The sequence below is a fragment of the Lathyrus oleraceus genome, chromosome 5, assembly GCF_024323335.1.
Source record: "Lathyrus oleraceus cultivar Zhongwan6 chromosome 5, CAAS_Psat_ZW6_1.0, whole genome shotgun sequence".
In the NCBI taxonomy this organism is placed as follows: domain Eukaryota; kingdom Viridiplantae; phylum Streptophyta; class Magnoliopsida; order Fabales; family Fabaceae; genus Lathyrus; species Lathyrus oleraceus.
The window spans coordinates 607,048,010-607,057,213 of NC_066583.1; the positions used below are offsets into that span (position 1 = coordinate 607,048,010).

The following is a 9,204-nucleotide window of genomic DNA, read 5'->3' on the forward strand; positions in this document are numbered from 1 at the left end:
ATGTTTAAAAAATATCAATTAATTATGCAAAAATAATTGGCTAGTATGTTATTTCAATACTAATTTACATATCAAAATTTTACATACCCGATTTTCCAACAAAATGATAACCACGAAGCAAGACCATTTATAAGAAATATTGATGACAATGATTGTGGTAAGTATAATTCTGTCTATACTCAAATTGATAGTAACACACATTTAGATTTATATATTGTTGTTATTTTTCAACTATAACTCTATATTGAAGTCAATACTTTCTTTTATAGAATCACATTCGCAAAATATTAATTCACCTGTTGAAACTCACGAAACACAAACAGCTTTTGATCAAGGTACGATTATGTATTTTTAATCCATACCATATATTGTATGTTTTTATTTAAATATTATTTCATGTTAGTCACCATATATATAATGAGTATATTTCTTTTAATGCATGTTTTGTATGTAATAAAACACATAATCAAGATATATTTTTCAAGCAAGACATAACATTGCTAGAAATTTTTGAGATACTGTTATGACAATAAAATCCCTACTTCCTACTTCGAGTGAGTGTAGACGATGCAATGCAAAATTGTTTCATAGAGAATCTCAAGATATGTGTTGCAAATGTGGAAAGGTGACAATTTCACAAGTGTCTGCTCCTGATGAGTTGTTACAATTATTTTTAGACAGTTCTACTGAAGGCAGACATTTTAGACAGCATATTAGAAGTTATAACCATGTCGACGAAAGTTTGGTTGCAACTGGTCATGGTATTTACACATTTCGTGCTCAAGGCGCAATTTATCACAAAATAGGAGGTTTTCATCCGAATCAAGGTTCAAGGCCACGTTACTTGCAGTTATACATTTATGATACCGATCATGAGCTTCAAAATAGGATGAGGGAAAACCCAATACTTAACCAAGCCGTAGTGTATAAATTGCAAAAACTACTCCACCAATGCAACCCGTTTGTCATTGTGTTTAGGCAGCTTGCACTAGAGCCAAATATTGAAGAATGTAGGTTACTCATTAAAGAATGTACGTCGAATCAACCACAATATAGTCTCCATTCAGCTTCCCAAGTTGCAAAAATTGTTATAGGCAGTGGTGATGAGGATACAATAGAACGTGGAAGAGATATAAATGTCATCAAATGTGATGGAAAGCTAACAAAGGTTCAAGAAACAATGGGGTATTATGATCCTTTACAATATCCTATATTGTTACCGTTTGGAACATATGGTTGGGACATAGAAACAAAAACTAATGTTGGAAAAAATGTTACATACCGAGAGTACTACAATTATGTGCTTCAGGTACACGCTGAACTATTTTTCTAAGAAATATACTTCTAAATGTGTGAAAAAATAATTCAAGATTGATTATTTTATTCAATGTAGATTCGTCGTAATGATAAATCTGAATTGTTAAAATCGGGTCGACTTTTACAACAGTATGTGTAGACAAGTATGTAAAGATTGAAACAGGAAGGTTGAGATGGATCCGAAGAAATCAAAATAATATTCGGTCTGAGGTATATCAGGGGTTACAAGATGCATTGCGCGATGGGGAGAATAACGCAGGTATTTAATATAACATATTATATTTATACATGAAGAGTATATACTTTATGTTTATACCATTATCCACACATTTAATTTTTATACTTTCCATATATTTCTATAGATAATGTCGGACAAAGAACAATACTGTCATCGTCATTTATTAGGAACAAGCGAGATATGACACAGAGATACCAAGATGGTATGGCCATTGTTCTTAACAATGGTAAACCAGACATATTCCTTACAATGACATGCAATCCTTCTTGGATTGAGATAACTTCCGAACTAGGCCTCCATCAAACTCCACAAGATCGACTTGATTTGTTAACAAGAATTTTTCGATCAAAATTTGAGCAGTTGAAGGATGATGTCATTAACAAAGGAGTCTTAGGGAGGGTTAAAACTTATATGTATGTAACCGAATTTCAGAAACGTGGACTACCACATGTGCATATGCTACTCATCTTGGATACTGATGATAAGTTACGGGAACCTGAAGAGTATGATAGTGTGGTGAAAGCAGAAATACCACGACATGAATCTGAACCAGAATTGTATGAAGCTGTGTTAAAACAGATGATCCACGGGCCATGTGGAGTATTGAATCAAAGCTCTCCGTGTATGAAGAATGGTCATTGTAAAAAAAAAGATACCCAAAAGACTTTTGTGAAGAGACGCGTCAGGGAAATGACTCATATCCTGAGTACATGAGAAGCTTTAGTGATCCCATTTTTTTAAATAGAAATAAGTTTGTTGATAATAGATGGGTGGTTCCTTATAATCCATGGTTCTTGTTGAAGTACGATTGTCACATCAATGTTGAGATTTCCAGCAGCATCAAAAGTATTAAATATTTGTATAAATATGTTTATAAAGGTCCTGATCGAGTTGCAATAGAGGTTCACAGAGGCACAGGTATGGATGAGATTCAACAATATGTTGATGCAAGATGGATTTGTGCTCCAGAGGCATTGTGGAAAATATTTAAATTCACACTTTACAAGTTATATCCCTCTGTTGAAAGACTACAAATTGACTTGTCAAATCATCATCAAGTGTGGTTCTATAAGCATCAAAGAATCACAGATGTACTAAATGATAACCAAAATGCAGTAACCATGCTCACTGAGTTCTTTGCATTAAACCAAATGGATCCACATGCTAGGAATTATTTGTACAAAAAGATTGCAAAGCATTATTGTTGGCTAAAAGGGGTCAAAAAATGGCAGCGAAGACGGACAAAACGAAAAGTTATTGGTCGAATTTATACAGTATCTCCTTCAGAAGGTGAGAAATTTTATTTACGTGTTTTGTTGTCTCATTTAAGAGGTCCAACAAGCTAGGAATGCCTTCTTACACATAATGGTGCATGTTTTTTCACGTTCAAAAAAATAGCTGAGGATTGGGGGTTATTAGAGAGTGACAATAGTATTCGTGAATGTATGCTTGAAGCATCAAATATGCGTATGCCATATGCTTTACAAAGGGTGTTTGTGACTATATTTATTTTCTTGAACCAACTGATGTTAGAGGCCTATTTAATGAGTTTTATCCCTACATGGTGGAGGATTATCAAATGACAAATATTGTTGTGGGAAATAACTTTGAAGATATGTTATTGAGGGAATTGAGAGATCTTTTGCTGCTACATGGAAAACTAATCAAAAAATATGATCTTCCAATATTGACAATGGAAACAAATGAAGTCGGGGGAGTTCCGACAATTATTCAAGAAGAGTTGTCGGTCCAAATTCCAGATGAAGATATTCAATCTGTTGAGAAGTTAAATAATGGCCAGATGAGTGCTTACAATACAATTATGAACGCCATCCACCAAAAACAAAGTCAAAAAAAATTTGTTGATGGTCCTGGAGGAACAGGTAAAACTTTCCTTTATCGAACTATAATGGCAAATTTGAGACGTAATAGTCAAATTGTCTTAGCAATAGCTTCCTTAGGTATAGCTGCTACATTATTACCTGGTGGTAGAACTGCACACTCTCGATTTGGGACCCTATTGGTATAGAGCCCATTTCTATTTGCAAAATAACAAAGAATTGTGACCTTGCAAAACTCATTAGAATAATAAATGCAATCATTTGGGATGAAGCACCCATGATAAATAGATATTGTGTGGAAGCATTAGATCGATCACTGCAAGATATTATGAATATCAATGCTCCATTTGATGGAAAAATAATGATCATGGGAGGAGATTTTTGCCAAGTGCTTCCTGTTATTGAAAAAGGAAGTAGAGGGCAAATGATTTCAGCGTGTATTGTTAGGTCTCATTTATGGGCCACCACAAAGATCCTACACTTGCGCCAAAATATGCGATCAATTCATGACCACGAGTTTGCACAGTTTCTGATGAGGATTGGAGATGGCAATGAACCTGCTAAAGAGGATGACATGGTCAAGATGCCTGTTGAAATTGTAATACCATGGGAAGAAGAAAGCTCCATAAAAAAGCGTATACAACATACATTTCCCCAATTAGAAAATCATGGATGGGATGCTTCATATATGATGGAGAGAGCCATACTTACTCCCAAAAATTGAGATGTACATATGTTGAATGACATGATTATTAATAAGTTCCCTGGAGATGAACATATTTTGTTATCTTTTGATGAGGTTGGGCGTGATACTCATAATCTATATCAACAGGAATACTTACACACAATTGCTCCTAGTACTTTACCACCACATATTTTAAAGATAAAAATAGGGGCTCCTCTGATGTTATTGCGAAACATAGACCCTAAATTTGGGTTGTGTAATGGGACAAGATTGTTATGTCGTGGTTTTTTTATGAATTTGTGTGATGTTGAAATACTTACAGGCCACAACGTTGGAAAAAGAGCTTTCTTGCCAAGAATTAAGCTCAAAACCACTAATGGTGCGGGACTTTCTTTTGTGCTTATTAGAAAACAGTTTCCTGTCAAACTAAGTTTTACAATCACTATAAATAAATCACAAGGACAAACAATTCCAAATGTCGGAATTTATCTTCCACGATATGTTTTCAGTCACGGACAATTGTATGTTGTTTTATCAAGAGGTGTTCCGCGGGTTGCAACAAGAGTGCTAATTAAAGACGGAAAAGTAGAGGGGGAAGAAGGGGATTTTACCAAAAATATAGTTTTTAAAGAAATTTTGTTGTCACAACCTTAGGTATTTATCTATTATGTTTAATCATTCAACTATACTTTTTCATTGTCACAGTTGGCGTGTACTCACTAGATTATACTATATTTTTTACTATATTAATTTACTTCATTTGTTTTGCAGTGAAAATAGAGATATTTATGATTTCGGTTCCATGGTTGACATTCCTATTAAGCAACAATGTCACTTAATGTCTCGGTTAATGTTTATGTTTATTTGCTTAATAAACTGTGAGAAATATTTTTCTTCTTCTTTTTTATCTAAAGCTTCTTATTGTTTTGAAAAATCTATAACAATATATAAACACAAAATTTAATTTTGGTGTAACCTATTTTGATTTTCCATAATACGGTATTCCTAACCATCAAATTATTCCACTCACATTATTGATTTTCTTGAAAAAACCGGTTGAATATAGTCACGTCACAATGCGGTTTTCTCAATTCAAACCAAATTTAATGCGCGAATATTACATATTGCAAACAAAATTTAATATGTATATGAATAAATATCATATGTTTCATCATATAATTAATTTATATTAAAATCAAATTTATAAAAATAAATGATGTTAATATTTTCACCCGTTAGTGCAATAAAAAAAAGCGGACAAACGGACACGGAGTGCCCGTTTGGACGCTAGTTTGGATTAATGGTAGACATAATTGATTTTGACAAAATTGAGTTTGACTTTCATAAAATTGAATTTCAATACAAATTTATTTATGTTTAGATACATTTATTTAAAAATGAGTTGAACAAAATTTTAATGTAAAAATCACATTTAAAATTTAGAAGTTATAAATTCTAATTTCAAACATTATAAATTCTAAAGACATCAATTCTATTTTAAAAAAATCAAACACCTCAAAATTACTCCAGAATCAATTCTACACCCTAGAATTGCTTTTAACTAATCCAAAAGCCAAACTAAACATTACATATTTTAGATGAGCAAAGAGAAAAGTTCATAAAGTGGATGCCTATTGAGACAACTAACAGAATAGTTGTCTATTTAGGTCTACCTATTTATTTAGGTCTACCTACAACTAACAGAATAGTCGTCTATTTAATTACATTGATGAGAGAATTTGATTAAAGTTGAAGTTCAAGCAATCCCAACCTAGATTTGAGAATGCTCACAAAGACACAAACCCTAAAAAATTGGGTATTGAAAGGAAATTTAGATCCTCTTCGTCGGGATGAAATGGTCTCTAGGGACGTTAAATCTAGCCACGGTGAAATGGTCTCTAGAATCGTTTAAATCGAAACTTCATCTCTCAATAGAACCCGCTGCATTGTGTTACAAACCGCTGAGAATCCAACTTGAAACATACAAGGGAACAGATAAACAAGGTCATAAACGCAGAATCTGGTTCATTGAGTATAACAGCATTCATGATATCAACAAAGCTATGAGCCCTTGATCAGTACCAAATAACTACTGAGATATGCCAACTATGAGAAATGTAAAAGCATAAAACTTAAATAAAGTGACTCAAGTGGGAGGAAAAAATCTCATACTACCAGCCCGTAATGCAACTAAGATAATCACCAACCGGTTAAACAAACATATAGGTTGATTCTTAACTATATATTGTAGTCTATGACATAATTGAATCAGCAATCTGTGATATACCAGATATTAACCAGCTATGAGATAATTTTGCATGTTTCCTAATCATTGCAAATTTAAAATGCGTACTGGATAGGTATTTAACCAGCTGCTTGAAAATCGCCAAAATCATCATCTACTACTTCCTGTGTGCTTTGATTTTCAGGAGGCTTTTCATGTTCTGTTTCTTCTTTAAAGGTTTTAGAGGTCTCGACTTCAGCGGGTTTCTCAAGTCTCAATGTTGTAGGCGAGTCCGTCGGAGACTTCTCCGATGTAACAGCAGGGGAACCTGGTGATGGAGGAGGTGGCGGTAACTTAATACACGGTACAGATTCTTTTCTCTCATTCTTTTCTTCTGAGGGGCTGTTTTGACTCGGCTCAAAAAACTTGGACTTCACATTGCCGCCACTTCTCTGCATGCAATAAATAGGATAGTATAGAGATCATGACGCTGGAAAACAAAACTTCGTGCATAACAGAAAATGAAGATTTGCATACATTGTTTTTTATTTGAAGCACAAGAGTCTCTCCTTCTTTCAAACTGTAATCGACTGAGGAACTATGCTGGTAATGTTGTTCCATCTCTTCTGCAGTTTTCTTTTTGTTCAGGTATCTTTAAAACAATTTAGGAAAAACTCGGAGTAAAATAAACAGGCCGAATTTGGCCGATAATGAGAGTAAAACTTTGTAAATTAAAATATGCTAGATGGAAGGATACTTCATATGATCATGCAAGGCAGCTTGGAAGTCATAAGCTTCTGTTCTTTCTCGGAATCCGATGCCTATAAAAGCATGCCGAAGGCGACCACCTGTGTGATTTACCAATAATTAAGACCAAATTTCATAAGTAAAAAGAAATAGATTGCAGAAAAATGACAAATATTATTTGATAATATGGGAGTAAAACACAACAATCTTTCCAACTTAAAATGTCCAAACTTTCTTTTGCTAAAAAAAGAAGTAATGCTAATGCAGCATAATAGTAAAACTAAAGCTACTTGGCATTAAAGGAACAAAGAATCAATTTATTTTGTATTACAATAGATTATCCCAATATAGACAAAGTAGGAGAGTACCAAGAATGATATCCGTATGATCATATTTCTATTGATTGCTATTTTGACACAATTTAATCAAAAGCATATCTCAAGACTCTCAACTCAAACAAGTAATGACTGATATTTCAGTGTCTTTCTGATATATATGATTGAAAGTGGATAGTATGAATAATCTAGATAAAACTTCTCACCTATGTTCTCTTCTATGCGAAGAACAAAATACCTGCAGAAGAAGATAAGGATAATTATTGTAGCATCGAAACCTACAAAAAGGGATAATAACAACCAAAAAAATCTATCAACAGTTATGGAAAACCACCTGCTGCTGTCAATAACAGCTTCCACAGGATGCGGCTCTCCATTTCTTAAAAATGCCCGAGCATATAATTCACCTAGTTACATATATTTCATTTAAGTAATAAAATTTATAGAAAAAACAATTAACAGTATAATCTAATTAGAGCAGATTTATTGTAATCTTTACCTGTGTTCTTATCTTCTAGTTTTATGATACATTCTTCTCCCTTGCTAACAACTTTCAGAATCCCTTCCCATGTCCATTTGTTAACATCCCATTCATCAGCCCTGAAACAAACTTCACAGGTATAAATGCTGAGCAGTCACACACTTAGCAGAAACATACAGTTCTTGAATCTTTATCAAGGTAGAGTACATTCCTAATTTCAACATTAAGCTACTATGAACTAAAAAGATCTCAATCACAATAGATCATAAGCTATAATTTGCAATTGCTTAGAAACCTGTAAGAGGCTGCACTCATTCTTGGAGGTATCTGCATAAACAGTAGAAATCCATTAGCTTGACACCACAAAGTTACGAATTCCAAGCCTCATTTCATCATCACTAACAGTAACTTCAACATTACCATTGTCATTTGAATTTATCAAAATCAAAATTTGAATATCCATCATTCTCAAAAACAAATGAATCAAAATCAAATTTTGAAACAAACCGATCAACAAAAAGTCACAAGACTTACTATGTAGACGTAACACTCGGGCACTTGAAAGAGAACGATTTCTATGGGTTCGATATCTTCGCTTTCTTTCCCAATTTTCTCAATGTTGGGTTTGATCTCATCCTTCTTCATGATTCGGAAACAAAAGAGGATTACAAATTCGATGGCAGTGGATTTGGAGGAAGAAGAAAACGATCTGGGTCTTCAGGAGGTGCGAATTTGGGGAAGAATTTCGGAGATTAGGGTTTGGTAAATTTTGGTAGAAGAGAGAAGGAGAAAAGGGGTTTGGAAGGAAGGTTCGGTGTGCTTCGATTCTTACTCAGGAAGGAGATGAAGTTGCACCGAAGCGGTTCTGCATCGAAACAATGATGACCGTATGATTTCAACACCTCTGAGATCTAACGGTCTGAAATGGAGGGTTCGGTTCATGGATTGGGACAGATTGACAGTGATTGCTTTGGTTTCAAGTTAGTCAAACAACCCTACCCAAAAAATAACAAAACAAAACAAAAAATGAGATAGACTATAAATAATAGTAATACCCTCGAGAATTAGGGGAATATGCTCTACAAAATTTGGAATTTCATATTATAGAAGTTGTAATGGTATAGGGTTAATCAATTTAATTTAAAATTTGTCTGAAATCATTAACAATTAAAATTACCGGAGGAGAACGGAATAGAATGAAGTTGAATAGAACAAAACAGAACATAAATTGCATTACATTATTTGAATATTTTTGCATTATATTGTTTGAATATTTTAGGACGGAATAAAACTAATATTTTATTTCACTATTTAGAAATTTGACAGCGGAAAACCT

The 9,204-nt window shown here is 33.6% G+C and overlaps 4 protein-coding genes across 6 annotated transcripts; 3 read left to right on the forward strand and 1 right to left on the reverse strand.

Moving 5' to 3' along the window:
* The first annotated feature begins 523 nt into the window (after positions 1 to 523).
* LOC127082372 (uncharacterized) lies at positions 524 to 2,901 on the forward strand. The gene is made up of 5 exons (XM_051022605.1): positions 524 to 1,309; positions 1,394 to 1,400; positions 1,448 to 1,576; positions 1,680 to 2,195; positions 2,435 to 2,901. Exons 1-5 carry the CDS (start codon positions 524 to 526, stop codon positions 2,899 to 2,901), a joined length of 1,905 nt encoding a protein of 634 aa, XP_050878562.1.
* Positions 2,902 to 3,673: 772 nt separating this feature from the next.
* LOC127082373 (uncharacterized) lies at positions 3,674 to 4,120 on the forward strand. The gene has a single exon (XM_051022606.1). It carries the CDS (start codon positions 3,674 to 3,676, stop codon positions 4,118 to 4,120), a length of 447 nt encoding a protein of 148 aa, XP_050878563.1.
* A 21-nt stretch (positions 4,121 to 4,141) lies between these two features.
* On the forward strand, positions 4,142 to 4,920 carry LOC127082374 (uncharacterized). The gene is made up of 3 exons (XM_051022607.1): positions 4,142 to 4,666; positions 4,787 to 4,793; positions 4,853 to 4,920. Exons 1-3 carry the CDS (start codon positions 4,142 to 4,144, stop codon positions 4,918 to 4,920), a joined length of 600 nt encoding a protein of 199 aa, XP_050878564.1.
* Positions 4,921 to 5,583: 663 nt separating this feature from the next.
* On the reverse strand, positions 5,584 to 8,887 carry LOC127086971 (uncharacterized). Of its 3 annotated transcripts, none has more exons than XM_051027798.1 (9): positions 8,403 to 8,887; positions 8,164 to 8,195; positions 7,887 to 7,987; positions 7,722 to 7,794; positions 7,594 to 7,625; positions 7,063 to 7,153; positions 6,843 to 6,957; positions 6,435 to 6,757; positions 5,584 to 6,022 (listed from the first exon to the last, which is right to left on the reverse strand). In XM_051027798.1, exons 1-8 carry the CDS (start codon positions 8,511 to 8,513, stop codon positions 6,446 to 6,448), a joined length of 867 nt encoding a protein of 288 aa, XP_050883755.1. In that variant the 5' UTR covers positions 8,514 to 8,887; the 3' UTR covers positions 5,584 to 6,022; positions 6,435 to 6,445. The 3 variants fall into 3 exon arrangements, with proteins under 3 accessions (XP_050883755.1, XP_050883754.1, XP_050883753.1); XM_051027797.1 differs by having other exon boundaries at positions 5,584 to 6,054; XM_051027796.1 differs by lacking the exon at positions 5,584 to 6,022 and having other exon boundaries at positions 6,233 to 6,757.
* Between the last annotated feature and the right edge of the window lie 317 nt (positions 8,888 to 9,204).